General features: G+C 49.4%; 1 protein-coding gene across 4 annotated transcripts in view; it reads left to right on the plus strand.

The window, feature by feature from the left end:
• The window catches only part of HMBS (hydroxymethylbilane synthase), a 49,706-nt gene that overhangs the window by 29,650 nt on the left and 3,393 nt on the right, over positions 1-16,663 (plus strand). For all 4 annotated transcript variants that reach the window (XR_012642500.1, XM_074976699.1, XM_074976700.1 and 1 more), the window contains 7 exons: positions 803-875; positions 1,670-1,719; positions 1,817-1,872; positions 2,982-3,059; positions 3,593-3,670; positions 5,289-5,364; positions 7,043-7,156. Coding sequence is in view for 3 of the 4 variants with exons in the window: in XM_074976699.1 (XP_074832800.1) it covers positions 803-875; positions 1,670-1,719; positions 1,817-1,872; positions 2,982-3,059; positions 3,593-3,670; positions 5,289-5,364; positions 7,043-7,156 (525 nt within the window). In the remaining variant the exon portion in view is untranslated. The remainder of the gene's footprint in view (positions 1-802; positions 876-1,669; positions 1,720-1,816; positions 1,873-2,981; positions 3,060-3,592; positions 3,671-5,288; positions 5,365-7,042; positions 7,157-16,663) is intronic.

Here is a 16,663-nt window from a genome sequence, read left to right on the forward strand (position 1 = left end):
TCATCCAGACGGGGCTCCTTTTCGAAAGGACCCCAGCTACTTCAAAGTCCCCTTATTCCTATGAGCAGATGGGAGGAAGGGGACTTCGAAGTAGCCAGGGTCCTTTCGAAAAGGAGCCCTGTCTGGACGAGCTGCATCAATTTTGAAGCGCCGCGGCCGCCCGCATGCTAATGAGGCACTGAATATGTATTTCAGCGCTTCATTAGTAAACTTCAAAATGGCCATTTGCATGGCCATTTCGAAGTTTTTGACTAGTGTAGACGTAGCCAGTGTGTTTTACTTTAAAGATTACAAAGGCACATCATTGTATTTTTCTAGTTCCCTTCACCCAGTGAGGGCACTTCAGGTAGTAAGTCAGAGCCCTCCAGTTCTGTGGGTAAGAGCAGTTTCTACTGTTGCTGAGGTACGAAGAACTAAAATCACTGGCCACACAACATAGGAAGTCAGCAGCAGTGCTTAAAATAGAGCCCTGGGAAAAGTTTTGTCTGCCATGTTGCTACAGTGCTCCAGTTTTGACCCTACCGCTGACTAACTGACCCTGGGGTAGGTGATTCCAGATATTTTTGGTTCTCCATCTGTAAAGCAGAGACGACAGCACTTCAGTTGGCTGTTTTGATCATTGTTCAGGGTTTGGGTTTGGGTTTGTATAGCACCTTGCTGAGACTTGTTCGTTTGTATTAATGCTTGTGCTTTGGAAGCTTTGGTGGGTGTAGTGACTATGTCTAGGAACAAAAAGCTTCCTTTAGCTGATGTATAGAGCACATGCTCAGATTTTCTCTCTTCCTTCTCTTTTTATCTGCAGCTGGCCCGGATTCAGACAGACAGTGTAGTGGAAATGCTCCGCAAACGATACCTCCACCTTCATTTTGAGATTGGTAGGTGTTCAGATGTTGCTCCGTGGCAGGGAACAGCTGGAGTGGGATGGCTTGGTGTATAGTGTGTTCAGTGAGAAGCCTTTGGCCTGTGGAAGAGAGATGGTGGTGTTTGTTCAAGTGGAGATTCTGAATCAGTTCCATTCAGTTAGGATCAGGTGATTTTGCAAGAGATGCTAATGTTTGCAGAACAAGGAGAGGATGGATTCCATGTACTCCTGTGCATTGAGTTTCTGTATAGATTATGGTACTCTCATTCTGTGGAGGTAACCATGTGTTAGTCTGGATTTAAGCGGATATGTTCATTTTCAAGGCTTCTTTTCCTATCTTGAGCAAGTATAAAATGGTATTAATATAAGTGCAAGGTGAAAAGCTATGTAAATTGGATAGGGAGTATTTGGCAGCTCAGTGCTGCACTGCTGATGGCTGCTGATACCTTGTCTGGCAGCAGCGGCAGTGAGGCTAGAGAAAATGCTCAAAGTAAAGTGTCTTGTTAATGTGATGAGGATCCTGCGTAAAATGACTGTCCTCAGATACACTAGCTGATGGTTTGCTCTTTTCAGACTCTCTGCTCTTGGGAATAAGGCAGCACATTTCCAGGAGACCTAATCTTTACTCCTGCTTAGTGCGGGATTAAGAATACTCCTCCTCCTTAACATTGTTCCATGGGGCCTTTGTTCACACCTATACTAGAAGGTAACAGCCCTGTACCCCTCTGCTGCGTACTTCACAGGGATTTAGTCTGGGCATAACTGATTTCTCTGTAGCGCTGTTCTTAAAAAGCTCTCTTTTAATAGTTGCCATGTCAACAACTGGAGACAAGATCTTGGACACCGCTCTTTCCAAGGTAAATGACCTCTTTGCTGTCATCCTGCCTTTCTGTTGAGTGAGGCTGTGTATGACTAGGTTAATAATTGGCTTCATGTTCCTCTCTCCCCATTCAGATTGGAGAAAAGAGCCTCTTCACCAAGGAGCTGGAAAATGCACTTGAAAGAAATGAGTGAGAGCCTGACCCGTTCTCTTGCTTACCACAGGCCATGCAGTCACCTGGGCAGTGCTGTAGATTGTGTCTGCATCTGAAATCAAGACAGACTTTCACATCCTAATGATTTGTCTGTAATTCAGACTACTTTTAGAGAATAATAGGCTTGTGAAATGTGCTTTCTTCAGTCCGTCTCCGTCCCCTGAGTGTTTTAGTTGGTCTCACATGGTTAAAGGAAATGTGAAGTCAATGAATAATGTTGCTGTTGGTTGAACTGATGCCCTGTAACCTGTGGTTATGTTTAGAACAATGGTATTATGGTTTTTAACTTACACATCACTGAGTGGCCACACATACAGGGGATTTCAGTAGGTGCCTCAGAGTCCAAGTTATTAACAGTCTGATGCCTCCTACCTGTAAATTGTACTCACTACTAACAGTGTAGGAGAAGCAGAAGTATTAGGGGTAAGCCTCTTTCTGGGTATCTTATTTCTGTTGGATTGTGACTGAGTAAGACCAGGTTATGAGAGGCATATGGACTGAGGGACTTGTCTCAATTTGGATTGAAACTGAAGATTCCTCTTTGGATCATTGTTATCCAAGGGCATGATCTAGCTCCTGCTGAAGTCACTGGAGAGCATTCCACTGAGTTCAGGCTCTAAGGATTCATGCCCTTTTCTGTGGCCATGTCAGTGATATGAAGTGGTGCAGGCAGCTTGAGTTCTGGTTTGTTGTCTACTGAAAAGTATCTGTTTAAATCTGACTAGGATCTCAGAACGCACTGAGCTCTGTGTTCTGCAGGGTTAATTGGTGTCTTTGTTCAGTCATGTATGTTCTTTGGCGTCCACACCAGACTCTTCAAATCACTTTTGAAATATTTATGATTTAGCAGCCTTGGGAGATCGATCTCACAGTGATACCAAGGGGAAAACTGAGACACAGATGAAGTGACCTGTCCAAAGCTGCACAATGAATCAATATTAAAACTGGGACTTCCTACTCCTTTTTCTAAACTAATATCCAGTGTGGAATATTTATTTCTTAACTCATAGGGGGGCATCTTGCAGGTGCCCCGGGGTATCCATCATTCACGTCATGCTCAGACTTCCCTTTCCTCTGACTTGCAGAGTTGACCTGGTTGTTCACTCGTTGAAGGATCTGCCAACTTCACTCCCACCTGGCTTCACCATTGGGGCCATCTGCAAGTAAGCGTGCGTTGACAGGCTCTGACTTCTCGAGTTTTAAAAGTTCTTAGAGGGGCCTTTATTTACTGTTGGCATCCTGTGTTGTGAGCTAGGTTGATTTCAATCTATCTCCTGTTGGGTAGGGTAACTATTGCACAGCTTGCCTGTGTGCTTGTCATCTTGTTGCTTGCTTCAGTAGAGAGCCCAATGACCAGGGGCTATTAAGACAGCGCTCTTCTGTCTTTCTAAAAGAGGGATTGGGTAGACTCCAGGATTAAACATGTTGACAGAGGGAGGTGGGTAGTTTGTCCTTCCGTTGCTTGTGCTGTGCTTTCTCTGTGGCTGATTAGAGATCTGACTCTGTAGAGATGTCAAACCAGCACCTTCACCCGATTAATTAGAAGGAAAAGTGGGAAAGGAAATGAAATTGCTCCCTGTGTTGCACAATGGATAAGGATGTTAGAGGCACCTCCACTAAGAACCTTGAGGAGAATGGTCTCCATCTAGCTACGCGCTATGGAATGATGTCTTGTCTGGATTGTGTTCCTTTGCAGAAGGGAAAACCCCCATGATGCTGTCATTTTTCATCCCAAGCACAATGGGAAAACACTCAACAACCTTCCTGAAAAGAGGTGAGTGAATAGCAGCGTTGTTATTGGGAAAATGGGGTGGTAAAAGGGGTTAAACTTAGATTCTCAGTAGCCAAACTGCCTGGTCGTCACTCTTCTTAGTGAACTTGCTGTGTAAATACAGTTTACATGCCATCTCTCATCCATCCCTTGCCCTTTTCACAGATTTGGATATTCTCAAATTGTCTTTTTTTTTCCAAGTTAATGTGAACCATTTTATAGTAATTAGCAATAAAGGAATAAAAACCTTAAGAATTCCAGGAATTCTAATTTTTACTCTGTCCTAGTTTAAAAAAAAAAAAAAATTGCTGATGGGTAAATGAGCAAGACCTGCTCTCTCATATCTCTAGCCATACTTTGAGATCTAACCTTTCGTAAACCCTCCGAAACCCCAGGTATTAGCACTTAATATCTTCAAAGCATTATGCACGCTATTCTTCCTCAGTGTTGTGACTGGTGGAGAGGACAGTCACCCTGGTTCTATCTCCATAGAAGTCAAGGGACATAGAGCAGAAGTGAGCTTGCCCCAGTGTTTTTATGACCTGTACCACAGCCAGCTCCCTCTCTTCCTTGGTCATTTAGCTTATCCCATTGCATTCACCTACTCCACCGTGATGGTAACTTGGTGGGAGCAAACATTTCTGTTCTTGCTTCTTGACTCAGGCTCAGGAGTAATCTGCACTAGAATCACTACAGTAGTACAACTCTACTGATGTAGCTGTGTGACTGTTGTGCTACTAGTGCAGATGGTATATGCCAACAGGAGAGAGCTCTCTTATAATTATTGCACCTTCCCAAGTCGCTGTAGTTATGTGGGGGGCACCTAGGCTGGTGTAACTTATATTGCTCATTGAAGTGGCTTTTTCACATCTTTTAGTGACTTATGTGACAGGAAGCACTTGTGTGTGCGAGCCCTGGGATATAGGGCAGATTCCAGAAATTTTTTCACTCTCACCTGAGACGTTACAAGGTTCCATTCTCTTTGGGGTTTTCCGTGTTGAAATCCACCAGATAGAAGTAATTTTCATTAACACGGGGAAAATCATAGTAAAGTTGTAAAAAATGATCTGATTTGCACAGATGTACATTTATACTTCTCACAGGCTAGACTAGATGTGGCTTCTCATCTTATTTATGATTTTTAAAAAAGTAAGTTGCATACATTCTTTCAAAGTCGTCCTGTCTCTGGTCAGACTGGCTGTGTAGAGATTTCCCATTGCAATCTCCAGGATCTGTTTATCAGACCTTGCCTTGCACACACAAGAGGATGTTTTATGATCCATAACATCCCTGCCATTCAAACCAGTTTGTTCCAGTTAGTTAGGCAGAAAATAGTGCTTGGGGACTGCTACATTGTCCTAAACAATGCTGCTTTTCCAAGGCCTAACAAACTACCATAGAGATGTTTCACTGACCAGGTTGTCTGGTTAAATCTAGACTCAGTCGTGCCTTAGTGTTAAATCTCTCAATTTTTCCTTCTGCCAATATAAATAATGGATAGATCCACTGTGACTGGTTTAAAAAGTAAAGTATTTCCCTGAAGTCCCCTAACTTGTCCCCAAATAAGAGTGAGGGAATTAATCTAATTCTGTTTCACTCTTTTTCTTGTTTTCTCCTGAAGTGTGGTTGGAACCAGTTCACTTCGGCGAGCAGCTCAACTCAAAAGGCGGTTCCCTCAGCTGGAATTCAGGGATATCGTATCCTTTCCTGGCAGTGTGTGGGAGTGGTATCTCAGTAATTAATACTTACTTTTCTCTAGCACTTTAATGCTATGATTAGAACGGAGGCTTCCTGAATTCCAGAATTCTGCTCAAACTAAGACTAGCTTACTACTACCATGGAAGCTGTTCTGGGGTTTTGTTTCTTGCACGTGTGAAATGGCGCTTTCTGGGATCAAAGTCAGTCCTGGAACTCCTTGCGAGTAATGAGGATTAAGGAAGGCCAATGGGAGAAACACTCCTATTGACTTTCTTCCATGTAAACAAACATTAAAATCGACCACTGATAAGTCGAGTTTAGCGATGCAATTCACATAGCTAAAATTGCATATCAGCGGTCGACTGCTATAGCTAATATAGACGTAGCCTAACAGATTGGCTGGGTCTACATGGCGCGGCTTTCCCAGCCAATCCATTTCTTCAGCCATAAGGGTCTGGGGACAAAGGGGCTTTTTGCTGGCAGGGGCATGTTCACATGGCCCCTTTACTGCTGGCACCCCCCTCTGCCGAGAGCGAGCTCTCGCGTGGCTATGCTAATGAGCCACAGGACCATGCTAATGAGCAGCCATTTGCAATTTCGAGTTTGCTCATTAGCTTGGATCTGCCAGGAAAGCCGCCCTGTGTAGACCCAGCCATCATGCTGCCTTCCTAAACTACCATGAGAGAGTTTATTCTCACTGGCCCAGTCAATTTTTATATTTTCTGCTGAGAAAGGGCCCCATATTAGACAGACGGATACACTTCATGGGAAGAATTGTCCTAAGAGACAACTCGTTCTAGTTCAGTCACTAATGGGTTAGGGGGATTCAGACCACCAGTGAAAGACTTCATTGTACCAGTCTGTAGCCCTTCAGCTTATTTTCATTTAATTATGCATAATTATTTTGTCAGCTGGCTGCTGAAGAAACCTTACAAACAGTTCATTGTCTCTTAGAAAGGCATTGATACCAGTCACTGACCATCCATACTTCAGACTGGAGCAGCTCTGTGGCATATGTCCCTCTTTTTGACCCTTGCTCTGCAGAGTTGGGGTACAACAGCAGGGGGACACCCCCACTTCAGCTGTGTCTCTTCCATACTCACCCCTCCCCTTCATTCTGTAGCTGAACGCGTGATGATGTTTGTAAAGTATGTGCTCTCTCCGGTGGGCTGTATTTTGCCCATCCTTGTGTTAAAGGGTCTTTTGGGAGACACATCCGTGGTAGTTCTCTCAGAAGGATGCTCTGTAGTTGGTCTGTGTTTGATCGAGAAGCCTGACCTGCTTGCATGGGAGACTGTGTATCCCGTCCCCTGTGGAGGGTAAATGGAGGTAAGAGGGAAGGGCCCAAGCAGTAAGGGAGGCAGCAAGCTGACTAGCTGCGAGAGTCCTGTGGCTCCTGGAACACAAATGGATTTATGTGAGCGTCGCTTCATCAGATACAGGGTGGATTTTTTTCCCAGAGAACCTGATGCCCAAATAAATCTGTTAGTGTTCAGGTGCCACAGAACTCCTCGTTCTTGGCAAATACCGACTAACAATGCTACCTCTGATGGTCCTTTGCTTATTGCAAGTAGTAGCAGCCTCTAGTGGTTGAGTTGAGATCTGCAACTAAAGTGTTCCAAATTGCAGATAGTTTTCCAGCTTGTTTCCATGCTTCTCACTTAACCCTTTTTGTAGAGAGGAAATTTAAACACCCGCTTGAAAAAGCTGGATGAGAAGGAGGACTTCAGTGCCATAATTCTGGCTGCCGCTGGTCTGAGGAGGATGGGATGGGAGAATCGTATTGGTCAGGTGAGAAGAAGCACAGTGGAAATTATATTAACTTCCAGACCCCTTATTCATTCCCTTTCAGGCCCCTTAGCTGACCCATCATGAATGAACATACTGTCTGCTCTGAGTCCATATATGCATTATCATGAGATGAGGTTGCATTGGAGCAAGGGTTCTGCTTACTGCATGTCCTTTTCCAAGATGCATTCAACACCCTTCTTAGAATCTTAGGGCTGGAAGAAACCTCAGGAGATCATTGAGTCCAATCCCCTGCCCAAAGCAGGATCAACCCTAACTAATGCTATGTCTACACTACATAATAAAGTCAAATTTAAGGCAGTTAGCTCAATATTGCAACATCACTGTCTTCACTGGAAATACCATTAGCTCAATTTTAGGGAGCACTAATATTGATATCATAACATGGTTGAAAGCATCTGGGTATAGCATCAAGTTCAAATTTAAAAGTTCGACTAAAGGCCAGTGTGGAAGTGCCATGTCTTAAAATCGAACATATTAGCTTCCAGAAGTGTCCCATAGGTATCCCACAAAGCTACATGATTACCCACTATGCATGGCCACCTTCAACTCCCCGGCTCTCCAGGTGTGCAGGATGTAGGTCACAGGAAGCCCGCAAATTTGAACTCATCACCAGCAAGCCTGGGAAACAGAAGGGGCACCTAGAAGCAAAAATGTTGTCTACCCATTGCGTTGCTTCTCATTGGTAGCCATTGCACCGCATCAGTAACCATCTCTTGCAAGCATAAGTAGTCTGCTTAGTTCTCAGGGGCGCAGGAGAGCTACAGCATGGAGCCGTCACTAGATTCTGGATCTTCTTGCAGTTTGGGGAGAGGAATCAGCGGCGAGCAGACTTCGAGTGTCCAAAAGAAATGCAGACCTATTTAAGAAGGTGTTGTGCAGGATGAGCGCCAGAGATTGCTCCTGAGATTCTCTGCAATGCCAGGGGAAGGTGGAAGAACTCTGGCAGGTGTACCAGAAAGTACAGATCATCTCCAAAGACCTACTGCTATTATGAACAACTACATGTGCTTCTTGGGGAGGACCTGACCACATTGCCCATTCTGAATTTTGACAGTCCTGGAGGCCCTGGTGCAGAGTCTGGGGTGAGCTGAGAGGAGCAGTGGGGCCAGGAGGAAGAGGCCAATGGCGAGGAGGATGGAAGCAACCACCAGGGGCCCGAGGAAGCTCTTCACAGTAGCCCAGAGCTCTTCACCATCAGCCTGAAGCTGGTCACCTCTACGCCGGTCCCTGAGCCCCCAGGGCCCAGCTGTTTCTAGTGAATATTTTTTTCTGAATGCTACAGGTGATTAGAGCTAGGTATAGGTATAGGCATGGGTTTAGATTTTCTGAGTCCATGCCCCTCAGAACTGCATGTTAATGTTCCTGGGGATGGAGCGCTTACTGATTTTTTTTGGAGATCTCCAGGAAGGCCTCATCCAGGTACTTTGCACAAGGTTTTTTTGGCAGCCCTGACTTATGTGGCTTGCACAGTACCACACCTTGCCATACCAGGCAATCAAATAGGAATTTGGTATCATGGTGCCACGCAGCATTTTGGCAAATTTTCTAGGGTTGTGCTCACACAGGATGAGCATCTCTTTTTCACTGTTGTTCTTAGGAGGGCGACATCATCTTTGGCAACCTGAAGAAGCATGGTAATTTGGATTGGATTTCTTTGCAGTGCCCTTTTACGTTTCTCTGGAGTGCATTGCCACACCACATGCCTGGTGGGCACTCCATCTTCCCCCCTACGCGCGGCTGGCAGGCTCTTTGAGCCTTCGCCCTTCCCATTTCCCTTACCCCCTATTTCTTTTCACTTCACCTGGATCCCTCCCGGCTCTGGCATCTGTGCAGCTAGAATCGAAGCCTTCTTCTTCGAGTGTCCCCATGGGTGCTCCACAATAGGTGTCGGGCTTGCCCAGCGCCGCAGATCGGATCTTCCAAGCAGTTTCTGCCGGACCGCGCATGCACCGGCGCGCGCCGCTCCCTTGCGCGCTCCTGGCCATGTGCGCGATCCGGTCCCCGCCAGTTCCTCTTAACCGCCGTCGGCTGCAGACGGAATTCGAACTAGGCTAAGGCCAAGTAGCGTATTCAATGACTTTAACTGTTTTTCTTTATAGTTTTTCAAGTACTTAGGCTACTGCAAGTTAGCCGGTTGTTTTTGCAAAAAAAAAAAAAAAAAAACAAAAAAAAAACACAAAAGCAACAAACAAACTACAAGCGGGACAGCTTCAATCCAGTCCCAGTAACAAGCGCTGGAGGCCAGGAGCATAGGGCCATCAGCCCTCCTGCTGCGGCAGGCCATCGGAAGGGGAAAACAGCACAGAGAAGGTGCTAAGTACCCGTTTAACAACTGAAAGACTCACCAACAATGTCCTCTTCAGGCTTTAAAAAATGTGAGTCCTGCCGAGAGGCGATGCCAGCGTCCGATGGGCACAGTCTATGCATAAGGTGCCTTGGGGAGTCCCATGTTGCACAGAAATGCTCCTTCTGTGCTAAATTAACAGCCAGAGCAAGGAGAGACAGGGAGATGCGGCTTAAAATGCTGCTTTTTGATAAGGCCCTCCAGCCAGACGTGCCGGAGCGGCCGCAGCAGGAGGGACCCTCCGGGGCCCATAAAAGGAAAGCTGCCTCCCTCACCCCATCAGCGCAAAAACGGAGGAAAGCCTCCCCAGCCCAATCCCTGCCGGCAGCAACAGCGAGCGGGACGGGAGGAGCGAGCAGCCCCCAGCCGCAGCAACAGCTGATCGGCGGCGGCACGGAGAGCCACGTGGAAGCGGCTCAGCCTCCGATAATCAGCCAGCCGCCCCGCACCGCAGGCAGGGCGGCGGCTAAACAAGCGCCGGTACCGGTGGCACCACAGGCAGCGGCACCGACCCCTGGGGAACCAGCGGTGCAGAGCGCGCAGGCACGCAGCCTGCAGGCACCGAAGGACACCGCACGTGCGGCACCGCCTTCGAGCGTGCCTAGCATGGTGCGGACGGGGCCGGGATCCCCTGTGCGTCAGGGGGCGGAGTTACCTCCTCCAGGGACGGGGAAGGCTGCACACAAGAGGAGGCATTGCAGCCCCTCTCCGGACAGGGCTGTGGAGTTGCTTTCTCACAGCCCTCCGCTTATGTTGCAGACTCCAACCAGAAGGCAGGGGTCCCCCCTAGCCTACCCGGAGCCCCCTTCTCCATTTTCGCAACCAGCCTCACCCTGGCTGGCACCACCTTCACCCTTCGTGGGGTTTGAACCGCTGGACTATTATGCAAAATCGCTCTCTCCAGTGTCTCGACGATCTCCCTCCCCCAGACGCAGAGGGTATGCACCAAGGGAGTGGTCTAGGTCACCTTCCCAAGAACAGTGCCTATACTGCCATGGTCGCCCCTACCACGCGGGGCATAGACACCATCGCAATCTACTAGGGAAAGATCCCCACAGACTATCTCGTACCCCCGAGGGCAATTGCGACCGGGGACAGAGACTCAAGCATCTCAGGGGGGACTGGTCATGGAACCCCGAGATTTTCCCTCGCAAACCTCCAGCGAGAGGGTGTACCATCACCAGCAGGAACCGGAAGGGTCCAGAGAGACGTACCCCAGCGGTTCCTCGCTCTCCTCCCCAGACGAGGCTACGGCCCCGGGGGACGTCCATCCTCTGGACGATCTCAAACAGTTTCAAGAGCTGTTTAAGAGGGTGGCCTTCACGCAAGGCATCCAGACAGCAGAGGTGCAAGAGAAACACCATCAGCTCCTCAAAAATTTGAGACCTCCGGCCTCCTCCAGAGTAGCAATACCGCTTGATGAAGCGATCTTAGAGTCCGCCACTACGATATGGCAGACCCCTGCAACTATTCCGCCTGTCCAAAAGAGAGCGGATAAGAAATACTTCGTGCCGGCGAAGGGCATGGAGTTCCTGTTCAGCCACCCACAGCCAAACTCCTTGGTGGTGGAGTCCTCGCAACAAAGATCAAAGACATCTCAATTCAGGACAGGGGGAACAGACAAAGATGCCAAGAAGCTAGAGCTGTTCGGCAGAAAGGTCTACTCCTCCTCCACTTTAACGTTGCGAATGGCAAATTACGCAGCGCACTTAGCGAACCATAATTTTGACAACTATTCCAGGTTAACCTCCCTCATGGACTCGCTTCCAGAGGACAAAAAGCCGGTGCTCAAGGCCATAGTGCAAGAAGGCTACGCGGCTGCGAGGACGGGAGTTCAGATCGCCCTGGATGTTGCAGACACAGCAGCACGACACAGCAACGGCAGTGGTGATGCGAAGGGAGTCCTGGCTCCAGACTTTGGGTGTACCGAGGGATCTGCAGGCGAAGATAGTTGACCTTCCCTTCGACTCGCAGAAGCTGTTTGCTGAATCAACTGACTCGGTCCTTCATTCCAGTAAAGATTCAAGAGCCACACTCAGGACCCTGGGGATTTACACCCCTCCATACACAAAGAAAAGGTACTACCCTCAGCAAAGGCGGTACCAGTACCAGCAACAGCGCCCCCAGTACCACAGGAGTTACGAGCAAGGGCAACATCAACAGCACCAGCAGTACAGAACTCCCAGGCGACGCTCACAACAGAGCCGTGCGTCCTCGGGGCGGGGCCAAAGGCCACAAGTTTGACATACAGATCCAGGGCTGCGCCATCACTACCATCGCACAAGGTCATCCGAAGCGACTATTCCACCATCGCCTCCGACCATTCTACGACCAGTGGCAAAGGATCACCACAGACAAATGGGTGCTGGAGATCATAGCCATGGGGTACGCCATCCCCTTCCAGTCGCTCCCACCGTCACGACCTCCACCCAAGCCCCACCTCCAGGAGGCCTCCCAGGTAGCGAGGCTCAGGCAGGAGGTGGACCATCTCATGCTCATAGGGGCAGTGGAAAGAGTGCCGGAGCAACTGCAAGGGAAAGGGTTCTACTCCAGGTACTTCCTCACGGAGAAAAAGACAGGAGGCTGGAGGCCCATCTTAGACCTTCGCGGCCTCAACAGGTACCTGCGCAAGCAACGTTTTCGGATGACCACAATCGCCTCCATCCTTACAGCACTGGACGATGGAGACTGGTTCGCAGCCCTCGATTTACAAGACGCATACTTCCACATAACTATCCATCCGGCTCACCGGCGATTCCTCTGGTTCATGGTAGGCAACGAACACTTCCAATACAAGGTCCTACTGTTTGGCCTCTCCTCGGCCCCCAGAGTCTTCACCAAGACCTTGGCAGTGGTGTCAGCCTACCTGCACAGACAGGGGGTATTTATTTTCCCATATCTGGATGACTGCCTGCTCAAAGGGGCTTCGAAGGGGGAGGTTCTGCGCATGATACGCGTCACAGCAAACACGTTCTCTTCACTCGGCCTGGTTATCAATCTGGGAAAATCAAAAATAGACCCCACACAGGACATAGAGTTCATAGGGGCTCGCATAAACTCGGTTACAGCGAGAGTATATCTACCAGAGGCTCGCTTTCGGGCCATCGGTTCCCTCGTGCAGGTCATCACCTTCAGCCCTACGGTGCCGGTCTTGACGTGCTTGCAGCTGCTGGGCCACATGGCAGCGGCGACGTTCGTAGTACAGAACGCCAGGTTACACATGCGCAGCATGCAGCACTGGCTGGCGAGTGTATACAAACCGGCAGTACACACCGTTCACAGGGTGGTGTCGCCCACAGCCGGGGTGCGCAAATCCCTACAATGGTGGGTAAACCCCAGGAACCTGCTAACAGGGGTACCCTTCCACCAGCCGCAAATATCGGTTTTTCTCACTACAGATGCCTCCCTCATAGGGTGGGGAGCGCACATGGGCGAAGAGGTGACTCAAGGACTGTGGTCACCCACGGAACAGTCACTACACATAAATATACTGGAGCTCAGAGCAGTGTTCAACGCCTGCAGACACTTTCGAGACCACATACAAGGCAAAGTCGTCGGGATCAGTACAGACAATACCTCCACCATGTTTTATATAAACAGGCAAGGAGGAGCTCAATCCCGTGCCTTATGCGCGGAAGCAATCCGCTTATGGAACTGGTGCATCGCCAACAATATAATCTTGAAAGCCTCATACTTGCCGGGTGCGCACAACGTGAAGGCAGACCAGCTGAGCAGGCGTTTTGCACTCACACATGAGTGGCAGATCCGTCCCGATCTGCTACGGCCGATTTTCCACGCATGGGGTTTTCCCCAAATAGATCTGTTTGCCACTCAGTACAACAAGAAGTGCCCACGATTCTGCTCCAGGGCAGGACTGGGATGGGGGTCCCTGGGGGACGCGTTCGCGATCCCGTGGAGGGGCCCCCTGCTTTATGCGTTTCCTCCCATAGTGCTGATCCACAAAGTCTTGCAGAAAGCCAGGAGGGAAAGGGCCCGGATGATCCTGATAGTCCCAACGTGGGATCGACAACAATGGTTCCCCCTGCTCCTGCGCATGTCGGACCGTCCACCGATGCCTCTTCCGGTGGCGCCGGATCTGCTCGCGCAAGCCCAGGGGTCCATAGCGCACCCGCACCCCCAAAGCCTGCGACTGCGAGCATGGTTAATCCATGGCTCAGCTCCCTAGAGAGTACATGCACAGTGGAAGTACAGCGAGTCCTAGAAAGTAGCAGGAGGACTTCCACCAGGAAGACCTACAAGCAAAAATGGACTCGCTTCACGGCTTGGTGTTCTACCAAACAGCTGGCCCCCCTTTTGGTGCCTATACCTACAATACTAGAGTATTTACTGGACCTCAAGAGAGGACTCCTCTCGCTATCCTCATTGAAGGTCCACCTTGCCGCCATCTCGGCGTTCAGACATGAGGAGGAAGGGCACACGGTGTTTGCCCACCCTATGGTTACCAGGTTTCTCAAAGGGCTGGTAAACCTATACCCCCCTCGGAAACCGATTCCACCTTCGTGGAACTTGGACCTGGTGCTTACCACGCTAATGGGACCACTGTTCGAGCCCTTGGCCACGGTTCCCCTCCGCCTCCTTACAATAAAGACGACCTTTCTTCTTGCAATTACGTCAGCTCGTAGGGTGAGCGAGCTCGCGGCAGTCATGGCAACGCCACCCTGCACTGTTTTTTCCAAGGAGGCGGTAACCATACGGCTGCATCCAGCCTTTGTTCCCAAAGTTTCTTCCGAGTTTCACATTAACGAACCTATTGTTCTACCCTCGTTTTATCCAAAGCCTCATAACTCCAACGAAGAGGCGCGCCTACACCTCCTGGACGTGAGGAGGGCGCTAGCCTTCTACGTAGACAGGACCAAGTCCTTCCGGAAAACGGATAGACTCCTAGTCTCCCTCGCTCCCAAATCGAAAGGAGAAGGTCTCTCCTCGCAGAGAATCTCAAAGCACATTGTATCCTGCATAAAAATGTGCTATGAGCTCAAAAAGACTCCTTTATCGGCCACTCCCAGGGCTCATTCCACTAGGGCGGTGGCGGCATCAACAGCCTTTTTCAAGGGCGTTGCGTTAAAAGACATTTGCAGAGCGGCGACCTGGTCATCCTACGACACCTTCGCCAAACATTACGCCCTTCACAGGGTATTCCAAGAGGATACCCGTCTCTCTGCAGCGGTCCTCTCGGGGACAAGCTGCACATAATCCGATTACCCACCTCCTATCTTGGGTTACTGCTGGGTAGTCACCTATTGTGGCGCACCCACGGGGACACTCGAAGAAGAAAGAAAAGTTACTCACCGTAGTAACGGTGGTTCTTCGAGATGTGTCCCCGTGGGTGCTCCACTACCCGCCCATCCTCCCCGCTTCGGATCTCTGTTAGTGTTTTGCAGGGGCACCCGAGGCGGTTGGTCGAGGAACTGGCGGGGACCGGATCGCGCACATGGCCAGGAGCGCGCAAGGGAGCGGCGCGTGCCGGCGCATGCGCGGTCCGGCAGAAACTGCTTGGAAGATCCGATCTGCGGCGCCGGGCAAGCCCGTCACCTATTGTGGAGCACCCACGGGGACGCATCTCGAAGAACCACCGTTACTACGGTGAGTAACTTTTCTTTCCTCTTTGCTATGTGGCATATGCAGTGCTGGATTTCCCTGCTTACATCGCCTTTTCCCTGATGAGGGTTGCTCCAGGGACTGCCGAGAAACCTTTTTCCCCACAGCATATGACTGGAAAACTTTCCCCACGCATTTCTTCTCACTTTACAAGGATCCCTCCCCACTGAGCTGCCCATGCAGCTGGAATTGAACCCTTCCCCCTCAAGGCTGCTAAATAAATGTAAATATAATTGGAGCTACGCATCTCCTAGAACTGGAAGGAACCTTGGGAGGTCATCTAGTCCAGTCCGCTGCCCTCTTGGCGGGACCAAGCACCATCCCTGACATCTATTTGCCCCAGTCCCTAAATGGCCTCCTCAAGGATTTTGCTCACAACCTCTTTCTGTTTATCTACTCAGAGGCCGGGTGGTCTGGGGCTATGAGATGGGTAGGTGTGCCATCTATTGCCCCACCGCGGTTTGGAAACTCCATGGCAGCAAAGCCATCCCCTGTGGCCTGTACATCTCGCAGGGTCATGGTGTTCCTCAGGAGATGCTGACAGATTGCATTGGCTATCTACACCACCCAACTGTAGGTTTGCCTACCCCGAATATATTTGCCGCCGACTTGTAACTGTCGGGCATTGCAAACTTCCACAGAGCGATGGTCACTCAGTTCTGAAGCGTTAAAGCTGGCCTCATTCTTGTATTGTTATGCTTCCAGGTGGGGGCTAGCAAATCTCAAAGTTCCATAAAAGTGGACTTGTGTGTGCGAGAGTTCTGCATCCGCTGCTGGTTGTCCTAGGACTTCAAAACAATGTGGTCCCACCAGTGTGTGCTGGTTTCACAAGTCCAAAACCACTGCACCACTGTCAGCAATGTATCCAGGGCAGCCAGCATTTCTGAGTTCTTGGACTGCAGTTGAGTGATTTCCTCTTCAAAATCATCGTTATCCTCAACCATCGTCTCCCTTTGTAGTCAAAAGAAAAAGCGCACAACATTCCAGGAAGGTGCTGTAATGGTCTGTGCAATGACCATGCTTGTGCTAGCGCTGTTGGAGAAAATCTCCTGTTCGTTTTTGCCTGGTTGGTGGGTGCTCTGAATTCTGGGACAGTTCTTTGCATTCTGGGATAGTGGCATCAAACCCACAACCAACTGCGGAAGGTTTTTTTTCCCCACAACCCAGTGGTACAAAACCCCCAGAAAGCAACAGGGCTAAGGCACTGTGGGATAGTTACCCACGATGCATTGCTCACACAGTCGAACTTGGATAAGGCAATGGAGATGTGGTAATGCGACACGGAGAGATGGTGGGTCAGATTTCTGCAACATTTGAGGTCATTTAAATTCGAATCATAAGAACAAGGTTAAAAAATCAAATTTATTTTGTAGTGTGGGCATAGCCCAAATCAGTCAAGCCAGGACTTCAAACCTCCAGGGATGGAGATTCCACCATCTCTCTAGGTAACGCATTCCAGTGCTTCACCACCCTCATAGCGAAATAGTTTTTTCTAATATCCAACTTGGACCTCCCATACTGTA

This window comes from Carettochelys insculpta, chromosome 25 (genome assembly GCF_033958435.1).
Source record: "Carettochelys insculpta isolate YL-2023 chromosome 25, ASM3395843v1, whole genome shotgun sequence".
In the NCBI taxonomy this organism is placed as follows: domain Eukaryota; kingdom Metazoa; phylum Chordata; order Testudines; family Carettochelyidae; genus Carettochelys; species Carettochelys insculpta.